We start from the raw sequence: 27,338 nt of genomic DNA, 5'->3' as shown, positions 1-27,338 counted from the left end.
GGGAGGGTCTAGGTGAGTGTAGTTCTTGTTGGTAGGGTATAGGTGAGTGTAGTTCTTGTTGGGAGGGTCTAGGTGAGTGTAGTTCTTGTTGGTAGGGTCTAGGTGAGTGTAGTTCTTGTTGGGAGGGTCTAGGTGAGTGTAGTTCTTGTTGGTAGGGTATAGGTGAGTGTGGTTCTTGTTGGGAGGGTCTAGGGGGTAGATGAGGAATACAGTGATAACTGCCAGAGTTCCTGTAGAGAACACAAAACCTAACCCTGACCCCCAGACCCCTCAGGTAACCCCCCCCCCCAGGTACCCCAGACACCCCCAGACCCCTCATGTACCCCAGATGCTACACACACTGCAGGATACACACCGGTCTGTTTCTCCCTCTCCTCTCGACGTTCCCGGGCCAGTCTCTGTCTCTCGTTGATCTTGAGGACCAACGGCTCTGTAACATAAAACGTAAGGTTTAGAGAACACAATTCCACACACACCCAGAGAGAGAGAGGAGTGGAAGGCAACTGACCTGCTTTGTTAGCAGCATTGTTGCTGTGAGTAGGTGTAGGTGATAGTGATGGGCTGAGGGTTGGAGTGCTGGACAGTGATGGGCTGAGGGTTGGGGTGGTGGACAGGGCCTGGCCGGACGTTGAGGAGTCAGGCTCACTGGAGAGGGTCAAGGTTGGGTGCGAGTCAGAGACTGGGGGAGAAACACAGCTGTCAATCACACAGAGCCTGTAAGAGAGAATAGATGGTATAGGAGGGAAGTCTTGTACTGCTCAGCCGACTGTAGGCCGGTAGAGAGTAGAGAGGGGTCAGCCGACTGTAGGCCGGTAGAGAGTGGTCAGCCGACTGTAGGCCGGTAGAGAGTAGAGAGAGGTCAGCCGACTGTAGGCCGGTAGAGAGTAGAGAGCGGTCAGCCGGCTGTAGGCCGGTAAAGAGCGGTCAGCCGACTGTAGGCCGGTAGAAAGTAGAGAGCGGTCAGCCGACTGTAGGCTGGTAGAGAGTGGTCAGCCGACTGTAGGCCGGTAGAGAGTAGAGACTGGTCAGCCGACTGTAGGCCGGTAGAGAGTAGAGAGCGGTCAGCCGACTGTAGGCCGGTAGAGAGTGGTCAGCCGACTGTAGCCTAGTAGAGAGTAGAGACTGGTCAGCCAACTGTAGGCCGGTAGAGAGCGGTCAGCCGACTGTAGGCCGGTAGAGAGCGGTCAGCCGACTGTAGGCCAGTAGAGAGCGGTCAGCCGACTGTAGGCCGGTAGAGAGCGGTCAGCCGACTGTAGGCCAGTAGAGAGTAGAGAGCGGTCAGCCGATTGTAGGCCGGTAGAGAGTAGAGAGCGGTCAGCCGACTGTAGGCCGGTAGAGAGTGGTCAGCCGACTGTAGGCCGGTAGAAAGCAGTCAGCCGACTGTAGGCCGGTAGAAAGCAGTCAGCCGACTGTAGGCCGGTAGAAAGCAGTCAGCCGACTGTAGGCCGGTAGAGAGCGGTCAGACGATTGTAGGCCGGTAGAGAGTGGTCAGCCGACTGTAGGCCGGTAGAGAGTAGAGAGCGGTCAGCCGACTGTAGGCCAGTAGAGAGTAGAGAGCGGTCAGCCGACTGCAGGCCGGTAGAGAGTAGAGAGCGGTCAGCCGACTGTAGGTCGGTAGAGAGCGGTCAGCCGACTGTAGGCCAGTAGAGAGCGGTCAGACGATTGTAGGCCGGTAGAGAGTGGTCAGCCGACTGTAGAACCGGTAGAGAGTAGAGAGTGGTCAGCCGACTGTATGGCGGTAGAGAGTAGAGACTGACAGCCGGTTGTAGGCCGGTAGAGAGTGGTTAGCCGACTGTAGCCTAGTAGAGAGTAGAGACTGGTAGGCTAGTAGAGTGTAGAGACTGGTCAGCTCACTGTAGGTTAGTAGAGTGTAGAGACTGGTCAGCTCACTGTAGGTTAGTAGAGTGTAGAGACTGGTCAGCTGACTGTAGGCTAGTAAAGAGTAGAGACTGGTCAACTGACTGTAGGCTAGTAGAGTAGAGACTGGTCAGCTGACTGTAGGCTAGTAGAGTGTAGAGACTGGTCAACTGACTGTAGGCTAGTAGAGTGTAGAGACTGGTCAGCTGACTGTAGGCTAGTAGAGTGTAGAGACTGGTCAGCTGACTGTAGGCTAGTAGAGTGTAGAGACTGGTCAGCTGACTGTAGGCTAGTAGAGTGTAGAGACTGGTCAGCTGACTGTAGGCTAGTAGAGTGTAGAGACTGGTCAGCTGACTGTAGGCTAGTAGAGTAGAGACTGGTCAGCTGACTGTAGGCTAGTAGAGTGTAGAGACTGGTCAACTGACTGTAGGCTAGTAGAGTGTAGAGACTGGTCAACTGACTGTAGGCTAGTAGAGTGTAGAGACTGGTCAACTGACTGTAGGCTAGTAGAGTGTAGAGACTGGTCAACTGACTGTAGGCTAGTAGAGTGTAGAGACTGGTCAACTGACTGTAGGCTAGTAGAGTGTAGAGACTGGTCAGCTGACTGTAGGCTAGTAGAGTGTAGAGACTGGTCAGCTGACTGTAGGCTAGTAGAGTAGAGACTGGTCAGCTGACTGTAGGCTAGTAGAGTGTAGAGACTGGTCAACTGACTGTAGGCTAGTAGAGTAGAGACTGGTCAGCTGACTGTAGGCTAGTAGAGTGTAGAGACTGGTCAACTGACTGTAGGCTAGTAGAGTGTAGAGACTGGTCAGCTGACTGTAGGCTAGTAGAGTGTAGAGACTGGTCAACTGACTGTAGGCTAGTAGAGTGTAGAGACTGGTCAACTGACTGTAGGCTAGTAGAGTGTAGAGACTGGTCAGCTGACTGTAGGCTAGTAGAGTAGAGACTGGTCAGAGACTGGTGATAAACTGTGTCTACAAGCAGACAGTATTAGGTGTCAACACTGTTAGGCCTATTGTATCAGGCAGTATTAGGCATCAACACTGTTCTGCCCATGGTAGCAGGCGTCAACACTGTTCTGCCCATTGTATCAGACAGTATCAGGCGTCAACACTGTTAGGCCTATTGTAGCAGACAGTATCAGGCGTCAACACTGTTCTGCCCATTGTAGCAGACAGTATCAGGCGTCAACACTGTTCTGCCCATTGTAGCAGACAGTATCAGGCGTCAACACTGTTCTGCCCATTGTATCAGGCAGTATCAGGCGTCAACACTGTTCTGCCCATTGTATCAGGCAGTATCAGGCGTCAACACTGTTCTGCCCATTGTATCAGGCAGTATCAGGCGTCAACACTGTTCTGCCTATTGCAGCAGACAAGAGTTACACAGTGAACCCCAAACCTGACTTGAATTATGTAATTCACGTTCCACTTTTAGATAATAAAACAAGCAGGAAACTCTAACAAATCCCCCCTCCCTGTTGTTTAACAAGATGTAAACCTCAGTAACAGTGTAACATTTAATTTGGTCGGTATTCCATCTATTACACGAGTCATAACTCAGACAAGACTCATAATTAAAAGCACCTCTTTTCTTTTGTGTCAAATTGCAGAAACTCAACTGGTGACAGAGTCCTCTGGTCGAAAATGTTTAAAAAGTGTATTTGTCCCATAAATAGACTATCCTATGCGTTTTAAATAAAATCAACTGCACTGATCTGGTCTGATGCTTTAAGCACACTGGTTTCATGACATAATGAATACTTACAAATTACTAGAGGGAGCTCAACCGCAATTGATTTGATTGTGCCGGGGCCCGGCTCAGACATCTGCGATGTGTTTAAAAAAAAATATATATATATATATATAATAATAATAATAATAATAATAATAATAATAATAATGACAGCGAGTGACTGACCCGTTCTCTCTTTCCCCCCCAAGTGCAGCGAACACCACAGGAACATCAACAGTGTCTAAATCGCTCTGTCTGTGTTCCTGAAGCTGTTACATAAATCACAGCCATTTCGGACTGAAAAGTTCTGTTACTAAAATCCCTCGTTTGTTTAGGAAAAACATTCCCTGTTCCCTCAACGTTTGCTCTCTTTAGGTGACACATGTATACTGGTCAACTGACTGTAGGCTAGTAGAGTAGAGACTGGTCAGCTGACTGTAGGCTAGTAGAGTGTAGAGACTGGTCAGCTGACTGTAGGCTAGTAGAGAGTAGAGACTGGTCAGCTGACTGTAGGCTAGTAGAGTAGAGACTGGTCAGCTGACTGTAGGCTAGTAGAGTGTAGAGACTGGTCAGCTGACTGTAGGCTAGTAGAGAGTAGAGACTGGTTAGCTGACTGTAGGCTAGTAGAGTAGAGACTGGTCAGCTGACTGTAGGCTAGTAGAGAGTAGAGACTGGTCAGCTGACTGTAGGCTAGTAGAGAGTAGAGACTGGTCAGCTGAATGTAGGCTAGTAGAGAGTAGAGACTGGTCAGCTGACTGTAGGCTAGTAGAGAGTAGAGACTGGTCAGCTGACTGTAGGCTAGTAGAGTGTAGCGACTGGTCAGCTGACTGTAGGCTAGTAGAGAGTAGAGACTGGTCAGCTGACTGTAGGCTAGTAGAGAGTAGAGACTGGTCAGCTGACTGTAGGCTAGTAGAGAGTAGAGACTGGTCAACTGACTGTAGGCTAGTAGAGAGTAGAGACTGGTCAGCTGACTGTAGGCTAGTAGAGAGTAGAGACTGGTCAGCTGAATGTAGGCTAGTAGAGAGTAGAGACTGGTCAGCTGACTGTAGGCTAGTAGAGAGTAGAGACTGGTCAGCTGAATGTAGGCTAGTAGAGAGTAGAGACTGGTCAGCTGACTGTAGGCTAGTAGAGAGTAGAGACTGGTCAGCTGACTGTAGGCTAGTAGAGTGTAGCGACTGGTCAGCTGACTGTAGGCTAGTAGAGAGTAGAGACTGGTCAGCTGACTGTAGGCTAGTAGAGAGTAGAGACTGGTCAGCTGACTGTAGGCTAGTAGAGAGTAGAGACTGGTCAACTGACTGTAGGCTAGTAGAGAGTAGAGACTGGTCAGCTGACTGTAGGCTAGTAGAGAGTAGAGACTGGTCAGCTGAATGTAGGCTAGTAGAGAGTAGAGACTGGTCAGCTGACTGTAGGCTAGTAGAGAGTAGAGACTGGTCAGCTGAATGTAGGCTAGTAGAGAGTAGAGACTGGTCAGCTGACTGTAGGCTAGTAGAGAGTAGAGACTGGTCAGCTGACTGTAGGCTAGTAGAGTGTAGCGACTGGTCAGCTGACTGTAGGCTAGTAGAGAGTAGAGACTGGTCAGCTGACTGTAGGCTAGTAGAGAGTAGAGACTGGTCAGCTGACTGTAGGCTAGTAGAGAGTAGAGACTGGTCAGCTGACTGTAGGCTAGTAGAGAGTAGAGACTGGTCAGCTGAATGTAGGCTAGTAGAGAGTAGAGACTGGTCAGCTGACTGTAGGCTAGTAGAGAGTAGAGACTGGTCAGCTGACTGTAGGCTAGTAGAGAGTAGAGACTGGTCAGCTGACTGTAGGCTAGTAGAGAGTAGAGACTGGTCAGCTGACTGTAGGCTAGTAGAGAGTAGAGACTGGTCAGCTGACTGTAGGCTAGTAGAGAGTAGAGACTGGTCAGCTGACTGTAGGCTAGTAGAGTGTAGAGACTGGTCAGCTGACTGTAGGCTAGTAGAGAGTAGAGACTGGTCAGCTGACTGTAGGCTAGTAGAGAGTAGAGACTGGTCAGCTGACTGTAGGCTAGTAGAGTAGAGACTGGTCAGCTGACTGTAGGCTAGTAGAGTGTAGAGACTGGTCAGCTGACTGTAGGCTAGTAGAGAGTAGAGACTGGTCAGCTGACTGTAGGCTAGTAGAGTGTAGAGACTGTATTCCCTCAACATGTTGCTCTCTTTAGGTGACACGTGTATGCATCGCATGCCTGTGACCAATAGGGTTCGACCTAATAACATATCCTAATCACTAAATTGGTTAAAACAAACGTGAAAAAGCAAGTTGACAAAAGGAGGATGTTTACTGGTTGCTCAGGAGGTAAAGGGGGATGTTTACTGGTTGCTCAGGAGGTAAAGGAGGATGTTTACTGGTTGCTCAGGACGTAAAGGGGATGTTTACTGGTTGCTCAGGAGGTAAAGGGGATGTTTACTGGTTGCTCAGGAGGTAAAGGGGGGGTGTTTACTGGTTGCTCAGGAGGTAAAGGGGGATGTTTACTGGTTGCTCAGGAGGTAAAGGGGATGTTTACTGGTTGCTCAGGAGGTAAAGGGGGATGTTTACTGGTTGCTCAGGAGGTAAAGGGGATGTTTACTGGTTGCTCAGGAGGTAAAGGGGGATGTTTACTGGTTGCTCAGGAGGTAAAGGGGGGATGTTTACTGGTTGCTCAGGAGGTAAAAGGAGGATGTTTACTGGTTGCTCAGGAGGTAAAGGGGAAGTCAGATCTGTGGAATAAATGTGGCTAGTTGTGGAAAACCCTGGAGATCAAGAAAAAGGCAATGAAGGAGCAGCGCTGTGTCCATATGCCAACCAGGTGGGGTTTGAAACCATGCAGACGATACATAAATGAGTCTGTTGTAACGCTTCTGTTTGTAAAGCCTTTATTACAAGCAAATACTAAAAAGAGTCGCATTTGTGAATGCAATTTACGAAAGGGAACGCTTGATTTATTATTTACCCTAATTATTTACGGGTCGCTTTATTTCATTTTAAAACAAATGTTTGATTGCATTTCGAATCAGGAATGACTCGTGTGATGACAAATGGATTGATTGATACAGTAGCCTATTTAAAAGTATTGAAACCCTGACCCTAACCAGGGGGTTTAGTATGATAATATTCTGTTCTGTTCTCCAGACCAACCAGGGGGTTTAGTATGATAATATTATGTTCTGTTCTCCAGACCAACCAGAGGGTTTAGTATGATAATATTCTGTTCTGTTCTCCAGACCAACCAGAGGGTTTAGTATGATAATATTCTGTTCTGTTCTCCAGACCAACCAGAGGGTTTAGTATGATAATATTCTGTTCTGTTCTCCAGACCAACCAGAGGGTTTAGTATGATAATATTCTGTTCTCCAGACCAACCAGGGGGTTTAGTATGATAATATTCTGTTCTGTTCTCCAGACCAACCAGAGGGTTTAGTATGATAATATTCTGTTCTGTTCTCCAGACCAACCAGAGGGTTTAGTATGATAATATTCTGTTCTGTTCTCCAGACCAACCAGAGGGTTTAGTATGATAATATTCTGTTCTGTTCTCCAGACCAACCAGGGGGTTTAGTGTGATAATATTCTGTTCTCCAGACCAACCAGAGGGTTTAGTATGATAATATTCTGTTCTGTTCTCCAGACCAACCAGAGGGTTTAGTATGATAATATTCTGTTCTGTTCTCCAGACCAACCAGAGGGTTTAGTATGATAATATTCTGTTCTGTTCTCCAGACCAACCAGAGGGTTTAGTATGATAATATTCTGTTCTGTTCTCCAGACCAGCCAGAGGGTTTAGTATGATAATATTCTGTTCTGTTCTCCAGACCAACCAGAGGGTTTAGTATGATAATATTCTGTTCTGTTCTCCAGACCAACCAGAGGGTTTAGTATGATAATATTCTGTTCTGTTCTCCAGACCAACCAGAGGGTTTAGTATGATAATATTCTGTTCTGTTCTCCAGACCAACCAGAGGGTTTAGTATGATAATATTCTGTTCTGTTCTCCAGACCAACCAGAGGGTTTAGTATGATAATGTTCTGTTCTCCAGACCAACCAGAGGGTTTAGTATGATAATATTCTGTTCTGTTCTCCAGACCAACCAGAGGGTTTAGTGTGATAATATTCTGTTCTGTTCTCCAGACCAACCAGGGGGTTTAGTATGATAATATTCTGTTCTGTTCTCCAGACCAACCAGAGGGTTTAGTGTGATAATATTATGTTCTCCAGACCAACCAGAGGGTTTAGTATGATAATATTCTGTTCTGTTCTCCAGACCAACCAGGGGGTTTAGTATGATAATATTCTGTTCTGTTCTCCAGACCAACTAGAGGGTTTAGTATGATAATATTCTGTTCTGTTCTCCAGACCAACCAGAGGGTTTAGTGTGATAATATTCTGTTCTGTTCTCCAGACCAACCAGAGGGTTTAGTCTGATAATATTCTGTTCTGTTCTCCAGACCAACCAGAGGGTTTAGTATGATAATATTCTGTTCTCCAGACCAACCAGAGGGTTTAGTGTGTTAATATTCTGTTCTCCAGACCAACCAGAGGGTTTAGTATGATAATATTCTGTTCTGTTCTCCAGACCAACCAGAGGGTTAAGTGTGATAATATTCTGTTCTCCAGACCAACCAGAGGGTTTAGTATGATAATATTCTGTTCTGTTCTCCAGACCAACCAGAGGGTTTAGTATGATAATATTCTGTTCTCCAGACCAACCAGAGGGTTTAGTATGATAATATTCTGTTCTGTTCTCCAGACCAACCAGGGGGTTTAGTGTGATAATATTCTGTTCTCCAGACCAACCAGGGGGTTTAGTGTGATAATATTCTGTTCTCCAGACCAACCAGGGGGTTTAGTGTGATAATATTCTGTTCTGTTCTCCAGACCAACCAGGGGGTTTAGTATGATAATATTCTGTTCTGTTCTCCAGACCAACCAGAGGGTTTAGTATGATAATATTCTGTTCTCCAGACCAACCAGAGGGTTTAGTATGATAATATTCTGTTCTGTTCTCCAGACCAACCAGAGGGTTTAGTATGATAATATACTGTTCTGTTCTCCAGACCAACCAGAGGGTTTAGTATGATAATATTCTGTTCTGTTCTCCAGACCAACCAGGGGGTTTAGTATGATAATATTCTGTTCTCCAGACCAACCAGAGGGTTTAGTATGATAATATTCTGTTCTGTTCTCCAGACCAACCAGGGGGTTTAGTATGATAATATTCTGTTCTGTTCTCCAGACCAACCAGAGGGTTTAGTGTGATAATATTCTGTTCTGTTCTCCAGACCAACCAGAGGGTTTAGTATGATAATATTCTGTTCTGTTCTCCAGACCAACCAGAGGGTTTAGTATGATAATATTCTGTTCTCCAGACCAACCAGAGGGTTTAGTATGATAATATTCTGTTCTGTTCTCCAGACCAACCAGAGGGTTTAGTATGATAATATTCTGTTCTCCAGACCAACCAGAGGGTTTAGTATGATAATATTCTGTTCTCCAGACCAACCAGAGGGTTTAGTATGATAATATTCTGTTCTGTTCTCCAGACCAACCAGAGGGTTTAGTATGATAATATTCTGTTCTGTTCTCCAGACCAACCAGAGGGTTTAGTATGATAATATTCTGTTCTGTTCTCCAGACCAACCAGAGGGTTTAGTATGATAATATTCTGTTCTCCAGACCAACCAGAGGGTTTAGTGTGATAATATTCTGTTCCAGGTCTGTTCTCCAGGATCTTGGAAAAGGAATTTTGGAACAATATAGAACAGACATAGTTATGTTCTATATGTTCTGGAATCTCTCTCATGATTCCGCTGGCCCTGACCTAACAACGGAACCCTGTTCTGGAATCTCCCTCATGATTCCGCTGGCCCTGACCTAACAACGGAACCCTGTTCTGGAATCTCCCTCATGATTCCGCTGGCCCTGACCTAACAACGGAACCCTGTTCTGGAATCTCCCTCATGATTCCGCTGGCCCTGACCTAACAACGGAACCCTGTTCTGGAATCTCCCTCATGATTCCGCTGGCCCTGACCTAACAACGGAACCCTGTTCTGGAATCTCCCTCATGATTCCGCTGGCCCTGACCTAACAACGGAACCCTGTTCTGGAATCTCCCTCATGATTCCGCTGGCCCTGACCTAACAACGGAACCCTGTTCTGGAATCTCCCTCATGATTCCGCTGGCCCTGACCTAACAACGGAACCCTGTTCTGGAGTGTGGGACCGGATCATCTGAATTAGTGCTCCTTCTGCCTGACTAGCTACATCTTAGAACGAATCCCAATCTGCCAAAGAGGAGAGACCCTACCCCCCAAAAACATCCAGTACTAACCCTACACCCCCCAAAAACATCCAGCACTAAACCTACCCCCCCAAAAAAACACCCAGCACTAACCCTACCCCCAAAAAACATCCAGTACTAACCCTACCCCCCAAAAACACCCAGCACTAACCCTACCCCCCCCCCCAAAACCCAGCACTAACCCTACCCCCCAAAAACACCCAGCACTAACCCTACCCCCCAAAACACCCAGCATTAACCCTACCCCCCCAAAAACACCCAGCACTAACCCTACCCTACCCCCCAAAAACACCCAGCACTAACCCTACCCCCCAAAAACACCCAGCACTAACCCTACCCCCCAAAAACACCCAGCATTAACCCTACCCCCCCAAAAACACCCAGCACTAACCCTACCCCCCAAAAACACCCAGCATTAACCCTACCCCCCCAAAAACACCCAGCACTAACCCTACACCCCAAAAACACCCAGCACTAACCCTACCCCCCAAAAACACCCAGCACTAACCCTACCCCCCAAAAACACCCAGCACTAACCCTACCCCCCCAAAACACCCAGCATTAACCCTACCCCCCCAAAAACACCCAGCATTAACTCTACCCCCCAAAAACACCCAGCATTAACCCTACCCCCCCCCAAAAACACCCATCACTAACCCTACACCCCCCAAAACACCCAGCACTAACCTTACACCCCCCAAAACACCCAGCACTAACCCTACATCCCCCAAAAACACCCAGCATCACCCCCCAAAACACCCAGCACTAACCTTACCCCCCCCCAAAAAACACCCAGCACTAACCCTACCCCCCCAAAAACACCCAGCATTAACCCTACCCCCCCAAAAACACCCAGCACTAACCCTACACCCCCCAAAACACCCAGCACTAACCTTACACCCCCCAAAACACCCAGCACTAACTCTTACACCCCCCAAAACACCCAGCACTAACCCTACCCCCAAAAAACACCCAGCATTAGCCCTACCCCCCCAAAAACACCCAGCATTAGCCCTACCCCCCAAAAAACACCCAGCATTAACCCTACCCCACCAAAAACACCCAGCATTAGCGCTACCCCCCCAAAAACACCCAGCATTAGCCCTACCCCCCAAAAAACACCCAGCATTAACCCTACCCCACCAAAAACACCCAGCATTAACCCTACCCCCCCCCAAAAACACCCAGCACTAACCCTACACCCCCCAAAACACCCAGCACTAACCTTACACCCCCCAAAACACCCAGCACTAACCCTACACCCCCCAAAACACCCAGCATCACCCCCCCAAAACACCAAGCACTAACCTTACCCCCCCCAAAAACACCCAGCACTAACCCTACCCCCTAAAAACACCCAGCACTAACCCTACCCCCTAAAAACACCCAGCACTAACCCTACCCCTCAAAAACACCCAGCAGAGAAGGACAAAGAGCAATCAGAAGAGAGACAGACCGAGAGAGAAGAGAGAGAGGAGAGAGAGAGAGAGAGAGAAGAGAGAGAGGAGAGAGAGAAGGAGAGAGAGAGGAGAGAGAGAGGAGAGAGAGAGGAGAGAGAGAAGAGAGAGAGGAGAGAAGAGAGAGAGGAGAGAGAGAGAAGGAGAGAGAGAGGAGAGAGAGAAGAGAGAAGGAGAGAGAGAGAAGGAACCCTTTTAATCTGCCCCTCCCGCTCATGTTGTTGTGCGTCTACACCACCTAAACTCACCTGTCTCTGTATGTGCACCCCTCCCCCCCTCTCTGCTCAAATCAAACGGTCAGATTTAGCGATTAGCGTTGCACTCTCCCTGGCTGTATGTAGCAGGCTAGGCTAACGTAGCGGCATGGTTAGCATCCTCTGCCTCAAACCTGAGAGGATTAGCCAGCGCTAACATTAAGCTAAGCTCCAGGCTGCTGGGGGAGAGGGGCCAGAGACTGACAGCCCCACAGCAGGCACTTTGAGCTGGGTAATCACATCCTGAGGTCTGGTGATTGTCACTGTGATTGTAGGGCTTCCTTTCCTTCATCTGAACTGATCTTTCTCTATGCATCGGCAGGACCAAACGGTAGCTTCCGGTAAACTCAAGAAGGGAGGAGTGTGCCTCTGTAAACAACAGCTGGTGCTCAATCTCTAATATTAAGGAAGTCTGGAGGATCTGCTCGTCTGAGTTAAAACACTGTGTGATAAACTCTTGGTAAATAGTTTACAGTTTATCATCATATACTGAACAAAAAATAAAACAATGGTCCCCTGTCTCATGAGCTGCAATAAAAAGATCCAAGACATTTTTACATCATACTTCAAAAAGCTTATTTCTCTCACATTTTGTGCACAAATTTCTTAAAATCCCTATTAGTGAGCATTTCTCCTTTACCAAGATAATCCATCCACCTGACAGGTGTGGCATATCAAGAAGCTGATTAAATCAGCATGATCATTACACGGGTGCACCTTGTGATGGGGACAATAAATTGCCACTAAAATGTGCAGTTTCATAACAGATGTCTCATGTTATGAGGGAGCGTGCAATTGGCGTGCTGACTGCAGGAATGTCCAACAGAGCTGTTGCCAGAGAATTTAATGATAATTTCTCTACCATAAGCCGCCTCCAACGTCGTTTTAGAGAATTTGGCAGTATGTCCAACCGGTCTCACAACTGCAGACCACGTGTAACCACGCCAACCCAACCGCCGACCTCCACATCCAGCTTCTTCAGCAGCGGGATCGTCTGAGACCAGCCACCCGGACAAGGAGCATTTCCGTTGTAGTAAAGCCATTTTGTGGAGAAAAACATTCTGATTGGCTGGACCTGGTTCCCAAGCAGATGGGCCTATGCCCTCCCAGGCTGTGCCCAGGCATGTGAAATCCATCGATTAGGACCTAATGAATTTACAGTGGCAAGAAAAACTGTGAACCTTTTGGAATTACCAAATTTAAATTTCTAAAATAGTGTCATATAACCTGATCTGAAACACAGTTTAAACTAATAACACAAACAATTATACGTTTTCCTGTCTTTATTAACTTCTTGATTCTACTTGAGACGCATATGTCTCAAGTAGGCACCTGGAAATGCAAATGCGCTACGCTAAATGCTAAATGTACTCGTTTAAACTCAAACCTTGATCAAAATTCACAAGCAGGGTATTGAATTAAAGCTACACTCGTTGTGAACCTAGCCAACAAGTCAGATTTTTAAAATGCTTTTCGGCGAAAGCATGAGAAGGTATTATCTGATAGCATGCACCACCTGAAAATGCCTGAATGCGACGTAAACAAAGACTCTGCTTATCCGACGCAGCACAAAACGCAGAAATAAAATATAAAACATTCATTACCTTTGACGAGCTTCTTTCTTGGCACTCCTATATGCCCCATAAACATCACTATTGGGTCTTTTTTTCGTTTAAATCGGTCCATATATACCCAAAATAGCTTTCTATGGAAGCTGTGTCATTCAGAAAAAAACATCGTTTTTTAACGCTGCATCATTTTTTTAAATGAAAAAAGTCGACGATAAACTTTCACAAAACACTTCGAAATCCTTTTGTAATCCAACTTTAGGTATTAGTAAACGTTTATAATCTATCAAAATGATTACAGGGCGATGTATATTCAATAGCTCCTCGTGTGCAAATCAATGGCTGCCCATGTCCACATTAACAACATCCTGGTGGAGACTGGAAGAAATGGAAGCCAGATAGATGGATTTTCCAACAAAAAATTCAATTGAAAATGACGACAATGGCGACATCGTGTGGAATTTGTATGAATTGCATGCAGGTCGATATTAAATTTTGTCCTCTTTTAACAACCCATGGAAGTGACTTATGGAAATTATTTTTAGCTTTCAGAGAGCAGTTTTTCTTGCGTTTTTCAATGAAACACACGATCTGTTATAGTCACAGCCGTGATTTAACCAGTTTTAGAAACTTCAGAGTGTTTTCTATCCACACATACTAATCATATGCATATACTATATTCCTGGCATGAGTAGCAGGACGCTGAAAAGTTGCGCGATTTTTAACAGAATGTTCGAAAAAGGAGGGGGTAGAAGTAAGATTAAACACACCGTGTAAATATTCACAGTGGAAAAAAATGTGAATCCTTGGATTTAATAACTGGTTGACCCTCCTTTGGCAGCAATAACCTCAACCAAACGTTTTCTGTAGTTGAGGATCAGACCTGCACAACGGTCAGGAGGAATTTTGGACCATTCCTCTACAAAAGCAGTTCAGCAACATTCTTGGGATGTCAGGTGTGAACCGCTCTCTCGAGGTCATGCCACAGCATCTCAAATCGGGTTGAGGTCAGGACTCTGACTGGGACACTCCAGAAGGCGTATTTTCTTCTGTTGAAGCCATTCTTTTGTTGATTTACTTCTGTGTTTTGGGTCATTGTCCTGTTGCGTCACCCAACTTCTGTTGAGCTTCAATAGGTAGATAGAAAGCCTTACACATTCTCCAGCAAAATGTCTGGATAAACTTGGGAATTCATTTTTCCGTCGATGACAGCAAGCTGTCCAGGCCTTGAGGCAGCCCCAAACCATGACGCTCCCTCCACCAGACTTTACAGTTGGGATGAGGTTTTGATGTTGGTGTGCTGTGCTTTTTTTTTCTCCACACATAGTGAGTGTTGTGTGTTCCTTCCAAACAACTGTAGTTTCATCTGTCCACAGAACATTTTTCCAGTAGCGCTGTGGAACATCCAGGTGTTATTTTACTTCAGACGTGCAGCAATAGTGTTTTTTTAGGACAGCGGTGTCTTCTTCCGTGGTGTCCTCCCATGAACACCCTTCTTGTTTAGTGTTTTACGTATCGTAGACTCGTCAACAGAGATGTTAGCATGTTCCAGACGTTTCTGTAAGTCTTTAGCTGACACTCTAGGATTCTTCTTAACCTCATTGAGCATTCTGCGCTGTGCTCTTGCAGTCGTCTTTGCAGGACGGACGCTCCTAGGGAGAGTAGCAACAGTGCTGACATTTATCCATTTATAGACGATTTGTCTTACCGCGGACTGACTTTTAGACTCCAATTAGCTTTTGGAGAAGTCATTAGCCATTAGTGTTCACATACTTTTTCCGACCTACACTGTGAATGTTTAAATGATGTATTCAATATAGACAAGAGAAATACAATCATTTTGTGTGTTATTAGTTTAAGCACACTGTGTTTGTCTATTATTGTAACTTAAATGAAGATCAGATTACATTTGATGACCAATTTATGCAGAAATCCAGGTCATTCCAAAGGGTTCACATACTTCTTCTGTCCTCTGTATTTTAACTGATTTCCTTTATATGAACTTTAACTAATTTAATTAATTTAATTTAAGTAAAACTGATGCGTTTATATATTTTTTGTTACGTATATTTTTGTGGCATAAAGGGTCTCAAGGTAGAGAAATAGAGAAGTGAACTAATACTTTCGGGATCCCTCGGTCTCTCTCTCTCTCTCTCTCTCTCTCGACACAGGGGACGGCACCTGCAGATTCAGTCAGTCTACAGTCACCCCACACCGCTGTCCTGTGTTTACTTGTTGCCCCCTCCCTCCCCCATGTTACACCTCTTCTCTTCTTTGCTGTCCTTCCTCTTCCTTCCTCAGTGATGGTGAGGAGGGCAGATCTCCTCAGCCTCTCCTTCCACACCCCTTCTGCAGCCTCCTGGTCCCTTCACTGTCCCACCACCCAGTCTGGCCCACCCCGTGAGGGGGGCAGGAGACCCCGCCACTCGGCTAGCCACTGCCAGGTTAATAACTAATGCTAGCTAGCTGTCCTCCGGCTAATGGGGGCACAGCTCTGCGTGCCTGGTCGTTAGATCCAGAGAGAGCAGAACATAAAAGGGCGAGGGATGAGATAGGAATATGACAGAGACAGAGAGAGAGTAGATGTAAGATCACTGTGCCACATCCAGACAGTCTGCGATGGCAGTGCCAGGCCCCAGGACAGGAACACAATTAGACCCAACCAAATTATGAGAAAACAAAATAACTACTTGACAAACTGGAAAGAACTAACCAAAAAACAGAGCAAACTAGAATGCTATTTGGCCCTAAACAGAGAGTACACAGCGGCAGAATCCCTGACCACTGTGACTGACCCAAACTGAAGCAAAGCTTTGACTATGTAAAGACTCAGTGAGCATAGCCTTGATATTGAGAAAGGCCACCATAGGCAGACCTGGCTCTCACTAGAAGACCGGCAATAAACTCCCATATCTATTCGGTGAAATACCACAGTGTGCCATCACAGCAGCAAGAGGCCCGTTGCCATGTAAAAACATCAACCAGTGAAGAACAAACACCATTGTAAATACAACCCATATTTATCTGTTTATTTATTTTACCTTTCAGACTTCAACTATTTGTACATTGTTACTGTACAGCCATATATATATATATAGCCGGATATACTGTAACATTTTAAATGTCCCTATTCTTTTAAAACGTATCTATTTCAATTGCTTGGGTATGTTTCCCAATAAGGCCCTTTGAATTGAATATAGAGAGCGAGCCTTTTGGATGTGGACACACGCTAGTCGAACATCTTGTCCCAAAATCATAATTAATATGGAGTTGGTCCCCCCCCCCCCCTTTTTGCTGCAATAACAGCCTCCACTCTTCTGGGAAGGCTTTCCACTAGATGTAGGAACATTGCTGCTATAACAGCCTCCACTCTTCTGGGAAGGCTTTCCACTAGATGTTGGAACATTGCTGCTATAACAGCCTCCACTCTTCTGGGAAGGCTTTCCACTAGATGTAGGAACATTGCTGCTATAACAGCCTCCACTCTTCTGGGAAGGCTTTCCACGAGATGTAGGAACATTGCTGCTATAACAGCCTCCACTCTTCTGGGAAGGCTTTCCACTAGATGTTGGAACATTGCTGCTATAACAGCCTCCACTCTTCTGGGAAGGCTTTCCACTAGATGTTGGAACATTGCTGCTATAACAGCCTCCACTCTTCTGGGAAGGCTTTCCACTAGATGTAGGAACATTGCTGCTATAACAGCCTCCACTCTTCTGGGAAGGCTTTCCACGAGATGTAGGAACATTGCTGCTATAACAGCCTCCACTCTTCTGGGAAGGCTTTCCACTAGATGTAGGAACATTGCTGCTATAACAGCCTCCACTCTTCTGGGAAGGCTTTCCACTAGATGTTGGAACATTGCTGCAGGGACTTGCTTCCATTCAGCCACAACAGCATTAGTGAGGTCGGACACTGATGTTGGGGGTGATTAGGCTTGCAGTCTGCGTTCCAATTCATCCCAAAGGTGTTTGATGGGGTTGAGGTCAGGGCTCTGTACAGGCCAGTCAAGTTCTTCCACACAGATCTCAAAACATTTCTGTATGGACCTCGCTTTGTGCATGGTGGCATTGTCATGTTGAAACAGGAAAGGGCCTTCCCCAAACTGTTACCACAAAGTTGGAAGCATAGAATCGTCTAGAATGTAATTGTATGCTGTAGCGTTAATATTCCCCTTCACTTGAACTAAGGGGCCCGAACCATGAAAAAACAGCCCTAGACCATTATTACTCCTCCACCAAATGTTACAGTTAGCACAATGCATTGGGGCAGGTAGCGTTCTCCTGGCATCCGCCAAACCCAGATTCTTCCGTCAGACTGCCCGATGGTGAAGTGTGATTCATCACTCCAGAGAACGAGTTTCCACTGCTCCAGAGTCCAATGGCGGTGAACTTTACACCACACCAGCTGACACTTGGCATTTTGGTGATCTTAGGCTTGTGTGCAGCTGCTCAGCCATGGAAACCCATTTCAGGAAGCTCCTGATGAACAGTTATTGTGCTGAAGTTGCTTCCAGAGGCAGTTTGTAACTCTGTAGTGAGGGTTGTAACTGAGGACAGAGGCAGTTTGTAACTCTGTAGTGAGGGTTGTTACTGAGGACAGAGGCAGTTTGTAACTCTGTAGTGAGGGTTGCAACTGAGGACAAAAAAATGTTTTACGCCCTACGCACTTCAGCGCTCCCTGTTAGCTTGTGTGACCTACCACTTCATGGCTGAGCCGTTGTTGCTCCTAGACGTTTCCACTTCACAATAACAGCACTATAACAGCTCTAGCAGGGCAGAAATTTGACAAACTGACTTGTTGGAAAGGTGGCATCCTATGACGGTGCCACGTTGAAAGTCACTGAGCTCTTCAGTAAGGCCATTCTACTGCCAATGTTTGTCTATGGAGATTGCATGGCTGTGTGCTCAATTTTATACACCTGTCAGCAACGGGTGTGGCTGAAATAGCCAAATCCACTAATTTGAAAAGTGTCCTCATACTTTTTTATTTATAGTGTATGTGCTGTTCAGAGACGAATGAACCCCACTCTTTGGGAGGATAATCATCAATGGGAGAGACCAAGTTAAAAGTTTTCCCTAAATGCATTTAGAAGCATTTATACCCGAGTCATAAAGATCCATCTGTGAATCTGCTTTATACTGTCCTATGGGCCCTGGTCTACTGTCCTATGGGCCCTGGTCTACTGTCCTTTTGGCCCTGGTCTACTGTCCTTTTGGCCCTGGTCTACTGTCCTATGGGCCCTGGTCTACTGTTCTATGGGTCCTGGTCTACTGTCCTATGGGCCCTGGTCTATGGACCCTAGTCTACGGGCCCTGGTCTACTCTCCTATGGGCCCGTGTCTACGGGTCCTAGTCTACTGTCCTACGGGCCCTGGTCTACGGCCCCTACGGGCCCTGGTCTACGGCCCCTGGTCTACGGCCCCTGGTCTACGGCCCCTATGGGCCCTGGTCTTCGGCCCGTGGTCTACGGCCCCTATGGGCCCTGGTCTATGGCCCCTGGTCTACGGCCACTATGGGCCCTGGATTATGGGCACTGGTCTTCTGTCCTATCAGTTAAGAGCGTTGGGCCAGTAACCTAAAGGATGCTAGTTTGAATCCCTGAGCCGACAAGGTGAATAATCTGCCGATGTGCCCTTGAACACGGCACATAAGCCATCGGCTCCAGGGTCGCCGTCAATAATGGCTGATCCCTGGCCGTGACAACACTCTCAGAGGGCGTCCCAGGGGGTGTTAACCACTGGTGCATGGGACCGAGAGACTGGTTAACCACTGAGACTGAAAAACAGCTTCTATCTGTTAAACAGCCATCACTAGCACATTAGTGGCTGCTGCCTATAGGCATAGACTAGAAATCACAGGTTAACCACTGGTACATGGGACGAGACTGAAAAACAGCTTCTATCTCAGTGGCCATCAGACTGTTAAACAGCCACTAACACATTAGAGGCTGCTGCCTTGAGGCATAGACGAGAAATTAGAGGTTAACCGATTAATCGGCACATCTGATTAATTGGGCCGATTTCAGGATTTCATAACAATCGGTAATTTTGGATGCCGATTACATTGTAATCCACGAGGAGACTGAGTGGCAGGCTGACCACCTGTTACTCCACGAGGAGACTGCGTGGCAGGCTGACCACCTGTTACTCCACGAGGAGACTGCTGACCACCTGTTACTCCACGAGGAGACTGAGTGGCAGGCTGACCACCTGTTACTCCACGAGGAGACTGAGTGGCAGGCTGACCACCTGTTACTCCACGAGGAGACTGAGTGGCAGGTTGACCACCTGTTACTACACGAGGAGACTGCGTGGCAGGCTGACCACCTGTTACTCCACGAGGAGACTGCGTGGCAGGCTGACCACCTGTTACTCCACGAGGAGACTGCGTGGCAGGCTGACCACCTGTTACTCCACGAGGAGACTGCGTGGCAGGCTGACCACCTGTTACTCCACGAGGAGACTGCGTGGCAGGCTGACCACCTGTTACTCCACGAGGAGGCTGCTGACCACCTGTTACTCCACGAGGAGACTGCGTGGCAGGCTGACCACCTGTTACTCCACGAGGAGACTGCGTGGCAGGCTGACCACCTGTTACTCCACGAGGAGACTGCTGACCACCTGTTACTCCACGAGGAGACTGCTGACCACCTGTTACTCCACGAGGAGACTGCTGACCACCTGTTACTCCACGAGGAGACTGCTGACCACCTGTTACTCCACGAGGAGGCTGCTGACCACCTGTTACTCCACGAGGAGACTGAGTGGCAGGCTGACCACCTGTTACTCCACGAGGAGACTGAGTGGCAGGCTGACCACCTGTTACTCCACGAGGAGACTGAGTGGCAGGCTGACCACCTGTTACTCCACGAGGAGACTGCGTGGCAGGCTGACCACCTGTTACTCCACGAGGAGACTGAGTGGCAGGCTGACCACCTGTTACTCCACGAGGAGACTGAGTGGCAGGCTGACCACCTGTTACTCCACGAGGAGACTGAGTGGCAGGCTGACCACCTGTTACTCCACGAGGAGACTGAGTGGCAGGCTGACCACCTGTTACTCCACGAGGAGACTGCGTGGCAGGCTGACCACCTGTTACTCCACGAGGAGACTGAGTGGCAGGCTGACCACCTGTTACTCCACGAGGAGACTGAGTGGCAGGCTGACCACCTGTTACTCCACGAGGAGACTGAGTGGCAGGCTGACCACCTGTTACTCCACGAGGAGACTGCGTGGCAGGCTGACCACCTGTTACTCCACGAGGAGGCTGAGTGGCAGGCTGACCACCTGTTACTCCACGAGGAGACTGAGTGGCAGGCTGACCACCTGTTACTCCACGAGGAGACTGAGTGGCAGGCTGACCACCTGTTACTCCACGAGGAGACTGAGTGGCAGGCTGACCACCTGTTACTCCACGAGGAGACTGAGTGGCAGGCTGACCACCTGTTACTCCACGAGGAGACTGCGTGGCAGGCTGACCACCTGTTACTCCACGAGGAGGCTGCGTGGCAGGCTGACCACCTGTTACTCCACGAGGAGACTGCGTGGCAGGCTGACCACCTGTTACTCCACGAGGAGACTGCGTGGCAGGCTGACCACCTGTTACTCCACGAGGAGGCTGCGTGGCAGGCTGACCACCTGTTACTCCACGAGGAGACTGAGTGGCAGGCTGACCACCTGTTACTCCACGAGGAGGCTGCGTGGCAGGCTGACCACCTGTTACTCCACGAGGAGACTGCGTGGCAGGCTGACCACCTGTTACTCCACGAGGAGACTGCGTGGCAGGCTGACCACCTGTTACTCCACGAGGAGACTGAGTGGCAGGCTGACCACCTGTTACTCCACTAGGAGACTGCTGACCACCTGTTACTCCACGAGGAGACTGCTGACCACCTGTTACTCCACGAGGAGACTGCTGACCACCTGTTACTCCACGAGGAGACTGCTGACCACCTGTTACTCCACGAGGAGACTGCTGACCACCTGTTACTCCACGAGGAGACTGCTGACCACCTGTTACTCCACGAGGAGACTGCTGACCACCTGTTACTCCACGAGGAGGCTGCTGACCACCTGTTACTCCACGAGGAGACTGCTGACCACCTGTTACTCCACGAGGAGACTGCGTGGCAGGCTGACCACCTGTTACTCCACGAGGAGACTGAGTGGCAGGCTGACCACCTGTTACTCCACGAGGAGACTGAGTGGCAGGCTGACCACCTGTTACTCCACGAGGAGACTGCTGACCACCTGTTACTCCACGAGGAGGCTGCTGACCACCTGTTACTCCACGAGGAGACTGCTGACCACCTGTTACTCCACGAGGAGACTGCTGACCACCTGTTACTCCACGAGGAGACTGCTGACCACCTGTTACTCCACGAGGAGACTGAGTGGCAGGCTGACCACCTGTTACTCCACGAGGAGACTGCGTGGCAGGCTGACCACCTGTTACTCCACAAGGAGACTGCTGACCACCTGTTACTCCACGAGGAGACTGAGTGGCAGGCTGACCACCTGTTACTCCACGAGGAGACTGAGTGGCAGGCTGACCACCTGTTACTCCACGAGGAGACTGAGTGGCAGGTTGACCACCTGTTACTACACGAGGAGACTGCGTGGCAGGCTGACCACCTGTTACTCCACGAGGAGACTGCGTGGCAGGCTGACCACCTGTTACTCCACGAGGAGACTGCGTGGCAGGCTGACCACCTGTTACTCCACGAGGAGGCTGCTGACCACCTGTTACTCCACGAGGAGACTGCGTGGCAGGCTGACCACCTGTTACTCCACGATGAGACTGAGTGGCAGGCTGACCACCTGTTACTCCACGAGGAGACTGCGTGGCAGGCTGACCACCTGTTACTCCACGAGGAGACTGCTGACCACCTGTTACTCCACGAGGAGGCTGCGTGGCAGGCTGACCACCTGTTACTCCACGAGGAGACTGCGTGGCAGGCTGACCACCTGTTACTCCACGAGGAGACTGAGTGGCAGGCTGACCACCTGTTACTCCACGAGGAGACTGAGTGGCAGGCTGACCACCTGTTACTCCACGAGGAGACTGCGTGGCAGGCTGACCACCTGTTACTCCACGAGGAGGCTGAGTGGCAGGCTGACCACCTGTTACTCCACGAGGAGACTGAGTGGCAGGCTGACCACCTGTTACTCCACGAGGAGACTGCGTGGCAGGCTGACCACCTGTTACTCCACGAGGAGACTGCGTGGCAGGCTGACCACCTGTTACTCCACGAGGAGACAGTGGCTGGCTGACCACCTGTTACTCCACGAGGAGACTGAGTGGCAGGCTGACCACCTGTTACTCCACGAGGAGACTGAGTGGCAGGCTGACCACCTGTTACTCCACGAGGAGACTGCGTGGCAGGCTGACCACCTGTTACTCCACGAGGAGACTGCTGACCACCTGTTACTCCACGAGGAGACTGCTGACCACCTGTTACTCCACGAGGAGACTGCGTGGCAGGCTGACCACCTGTTACTCCACGAGGAGACTGCTGACCACCTGTTACTCCACGAGGAGACTGAGTGGCAGGCTGACCACCTGTTACTCCACGAGGAGGCTGCGTGGCAGGCTGACCACCTGTTACTCCACGAGGAGACTGCGTGGCAGGCTGACCACCTGTTACTCCACGAGGAGACTGCTGACCACCTGTTACTCCACGAGGAGACTGCTGACCACCTGTTACTCCACGAGGAGACTGCGTGGCAGGCTGACCACCTGTTACTCCACGAGGAGACTGCTGACCACCTGTTACTCCACGAGGAGACTGAGTGGCAGGCTGACCACCTGTTACTCCACGAGGAGGCTGCGTGGCAGGCTGACCACCTGTTACTCAACGAGGAGACTGCGTGGCAGGCTGACCACCTGTTACTCCACGAGGAGACTGCGTGGCAGGCTGACCACCTGTTACTCCACGAGGAGACTGAGTGGCAGGCTGACCACCTGTTACTCCACGAGGAGACTGCGTGGCAGGCTGACCACCTGTTACTCCACGAGGAGACTGAGTGGCAGGCTGACCACCTGTTACTCCAGGAGGAGACTGCGTGGCAGGCTGACCACCTGTTACTCCACGAGGAGGCTGTGTGGCAGGCTGACCACCTGTTACTCCACGAGGAAACTGTGTGGCAGGCTGACCACCTGTTACTCCACGAGGAGACTGAGTGGCAGGCTGACCACCTGTTACTCCACGAGGAGGCTGTGTGGCAGGCTGACCAACTGTTACTCCACGAGGAGACTGAGTGGCAGGCTGACCACCTGTTACTCCACGAGGAGACTGAGTGGCAGGCTGACCACCTGTTACTCCACGAGGAGGCTGTGTGGCAGGCTGACCACCTGTTACTCCACGAGGAGACTGTGTGGCAGGCTGACCACCTGTTACTTCACGAGGAGACTGAGTGGCAGGCTGACCACCTGTTACTCCACGAGGAGACTGCGTGGCAGGCTGACCACCTGTTACTCCACGAGGAGACTGCGTGGCAGGCTGACCACCTGTTACTCCACGAGGAGACTGCGTGGCAGGCTGACCACCTGTTACTCCACGAGGAGACTGAGTGGCAGGCTGACCACCTGTTACTCCACGAGGAGACTGCGTGGCAGGCTGACCACCTGTTACTCCACGAGGAGACTGAGTGGCAGGCTGACCACCTGTTACTCCACGAGGAGACTGAGTGGCAGGCTGACCACCTGTTACTCCACGAGGAGACTGCGTGGCAGGCTGACCACCTGTTACTCCACGAGGAGACAGTGGCTGGCTGACCACCTGTTACTCCACGAGGAGACTGAGTGGCAGGCTGACCACCTGTTACTCCACGAGGAGACTGCGTGGCAGGCTGACCACCTGTTACTCCACGAGGAGACTGAGTGGAAGGCTGACCACCTGTTACTCCACGAGGAGGCTGCGTGGCAGGCTGACCACCTGTTACTCCACGAGGAGACTGCGTGGCAGGCTGACCACCTGTTACTCCACGAGGAGGCTGCGTGCCAGGCTGACCACCTGTTACTCCACGAGGAGACTGAGTGGCAGGCTGACCACCTGTTACTCCACGAGGAGACTGCGTGGCAGGCTGACCACCTGTTACTCCACGAGGAGACTGAGTGGCAGGCTGACCACCTGTTACTCCACGAGGAGGCTGCTGACCACCTGTTACTCCACGAGGAGACTGCGTGGCAGGCTGACCACCTGTTACTCCACGAGGAGACTGCGTGGCAGGCTGACCACCTGTTACTCCACGAGGAGACTGCGTGGCAGGCTGACCACCTGTTACTCCACGAGGAGACTGCGTGGCAGGCTGACCACCTGTTACTCCACTAGGAGACTGAGTGGCAGGCTGACCACCTGTTACTTCACGAGGAGACTGAGTGGCAGGCTGACCACCTGTTACGCGAGTGCAGCAAGGAGCCACGGTACCTAACAGCAATGTACCTAACCATAAACATCAATGCCTTTATTAAAATCAATACACAAGTATATATTTTTAAACCTGCACATATTTAGTTAAAAGAAATTCATGTTAGCAGGCAATATTAACTAGGGAACTTGTGTCACTTCTCATGCGTTCTGTGCAACAGAGTCAGGGTATATGCAGCAGTTTGGGCCACCTGGCTCGTTGCAAACTGTGTGAAGACCATTTCTTTCTAACAAAGACCGTAATTAATTTGCCAGAACTTTACATAATTATGACATAACATTGAAGGTTGTACAATGTAACAGCAATATTTAGACTTATGGATGCCACCCGTTAGATAAAATACGGAACGGTTCTGTATTTCACTGAAAGAATAAATGTTTTGTTTTCTAAAATGATAGTTTCCGGATTTGACCATATTAATGACCTAAGGCTCGTATTTCTGTGTGTTTATTATATTATAATTAAGTCTATGAATTGATATTTGATAGAGCAGTCTGACTGAGCGGTATTAGGCAGCAGCAGGCTCGTAAGCATTCATTCAAACAGCCCTTTCCTGCGTTTGCCAGCAGCTCTTCGCTGTGCTTCAAGCATTGAGCTGTTTATGACTTCAAGCCTATCAACTCCTGAGATTAGGCTGGCAATACTATAGTGCCTATAAGAACATCCAATAGTCAAAGGTATATGAAATACACATGGTATAGAGAGAAATAGTCCTATAATAACTACAACCCTAAAACTTCTTACCTGGGAATATTGAAGACTCATGTTATAAAGGAACCACCAGCTTTCATATGTTCTCATGTTCTGAGCAAGGAACTGAAACGTTAGCTTTCTTACATGGCACATATTGCACTTTTACTTTCTTCTCCAACACTTAGTTTTCGCATTATTTAAACCAAATTGAACACGTTTCATTATTTATTTGAGAATAAATATATTTTATTAATGTTTTATATTATTGTTGTAATTGTCATTATTACAAATAAATATATATTTTTACAAATATTAAAAAAATTGTAAAAATATCAATTAAATTAAAAAATGTTTATTTATTTTTAAAATCGTCCGATTAATCGGTATCGGCATTTGATTGGTCTTCCAATAATCAGTATCGCGTTGAAAAATCATAATTCGGTCAACCGCTACTAGAAATCACAGGTTAACCACTGCTTAACCACTGACTGTACATACAGTCAAACAGGACAAACATAAGCACCCCTATCTGACAAACACACCCCCCTTTAGTTCATAGAGCTGGTCGTTGTCCCCCTGGTCCTGCTGTATGGAGGAACACCTTACACTTTAACCAGACACACACCCTGCTTACACACACAGACATTTCATTCCATTGCGTCCCCAGAGTCAGACTTGAAATGTATTGAGATTGGGGTGGTGTACAATAAACAGGCCTGAGTCCCATATCCCTGGGAACAACAGAAGGCCTCCTCTAAGGCCAAAGCCGACATTCTAGAAAGCATGATGCAAACACATAACGCTGGAGCCTCGGCCACGGCGCTGGAGCCTCGGCCACGGCGCTGGAGCCTCGGCCATGGATTTAGAGATTATAGATGTAAACATAATAAACCTATTCATTCCTTTGGATCCAGACTGACCTGGGAGCATATTAAAACATTAGGAACACCTCTTTCCATGACAGACCGACCAGGTGAATCCAGGTGAAAGATATGATCCCTTATTGATGTCACTTGTTAAATCCACTTCAATCAGTGGAGATGAAGGGGAGGAGACGGGTTAAAGATGAAGGGGAGGAGACAGGTTAAAGATGAAGGGGAGGAGACATGTAGATGAAGGGGAGGAGACGGGGTTAAAGATGAAGGGGAGGAGTCAGGTTAAAGATGAAGGGGAGGAGACATGTAGATGAAGGGGAGGAGACGGGGTTAAAGAAGGATTTTTCAGCCTTGAGACAATTGAGATATTTGGATTGTGTGTGTGTGACCATTCAGAGGGTGAATGGGCTAAACAAAAGATTGAAGTGCCTTTGACTTAGTAAGCGCACCAGTATGTCAAGAACTGCAACTCTACTGGGTTTATCAGGCTCAACAGTTTCCTGTGTGTGTATCAAGAACGGTCCACCACCCAAAGGACATCCAGCCAATTTGACACAACTGTGGGAAGCATTGGAGTCAACATGGGACCAGCAGCCCTGTGGAAACGCTTTCTACACCTTGTAGAGTCCATGTCCCTGACGAATTGAGCCTATTCTGAAGGCAAAAGGGGGTTCATAATGTTTGGTTTTTATGTACACTGAGTATTCCTAATCTAACGAAACATGTACCTGCCAAGTGCCTGGCTTCCGCCGAGCCTCGGGCTGTTCGTCCAGGCTCCACCTGTCACGTCAACTCAGAGATACTGGGAATTATACCGCAACACACTGTATGCAACTTCGCCAAACATCCCAACAAGTGTATCTAGCCTAGCGGCAGAATTAGTCTGGGAAATGTATTTAAGTCGTTTCCGTAACAAACACGGTTAGTTTGATAATAACCGGTGGGTTCAGTGTTCTATGGAAGGTTGATCGTTAATCCGGTCCCCGTGACCCGGCGCCTCGCACTACGCTACTTCAGATCACTTCTCGTCGACAAGCGGAGAACAGGGCTGAAACAACAACCCTCCGGTCCGTGGATACCTCCAAGTTAAGTCACACATGAAACTTCGAGAGAAGTTGTTGAGTAAAGATTCCCGTTGATGGGAGCTCACCTTGTGGTACTGTCGGAGATGTGTCGC

General features: G+C 48.6%; 1 protein-coding gene and 1 pseudogene across 1 annotated transcript in view; one reads left to right on the top strand and one right to left on the bottom strand.

Moving 5' to 3' along the window:
• The window catches only part of LOC139408082 (ensconsin-like), a 33,536-nt gene extending 29,851 nt beyond the window's left edge, over positions 1-3,685 (bottom strand). Inside the window, exons 1-3 of the mRNA XM_071151897.1 lie at positions 3,625-3,685; positions 509-679; positions 356-430 (exon numbers count right to left, since the gene is read on the bottom strand). Coding sequence (XP_071007998.1) covers positions 356-430; positions 509-679; positions 3,625-3,685 — 307 coding nt within the window. The remainder of the gene's footprint in view (positions 1-355; positions 431-508; positions 680-3,624) is intronic.
• A 2,577-nt stretch (positions 3,686-6,262) lies between these two features.
• On the top strand, positions 6,263-11,190 carry LOC139408081 (uncharacterized; annotated as a pseudogene).
• Positions 11,191-27,338: the final 16,148 nt, after the last annotated feature.

The sequence above is a fragment of the Oncorhynchus clarkii genome, chromosome 4 (assembly GCF_045791955.1).
Source record: "Oncorhynchus clarkii lewisi isolate Uvic-CL-2024 chromosome 4, UVic_Ocla_1.0, whole genome shotgun sequence".
In the NCBI taxonomy this organism is placed as follows: domain Eukaryota; kingdom Metazoa; phylum Chordata; class Actinopteri; order Salmoniformes; family Salmonidae; genus Oncorhynchus; species Oncorhynchus clarkii.
Note: the sequence above shows the minus strand (reverse complement) of the source record. Positions and strands in the feature narration are given on the sequence as shown.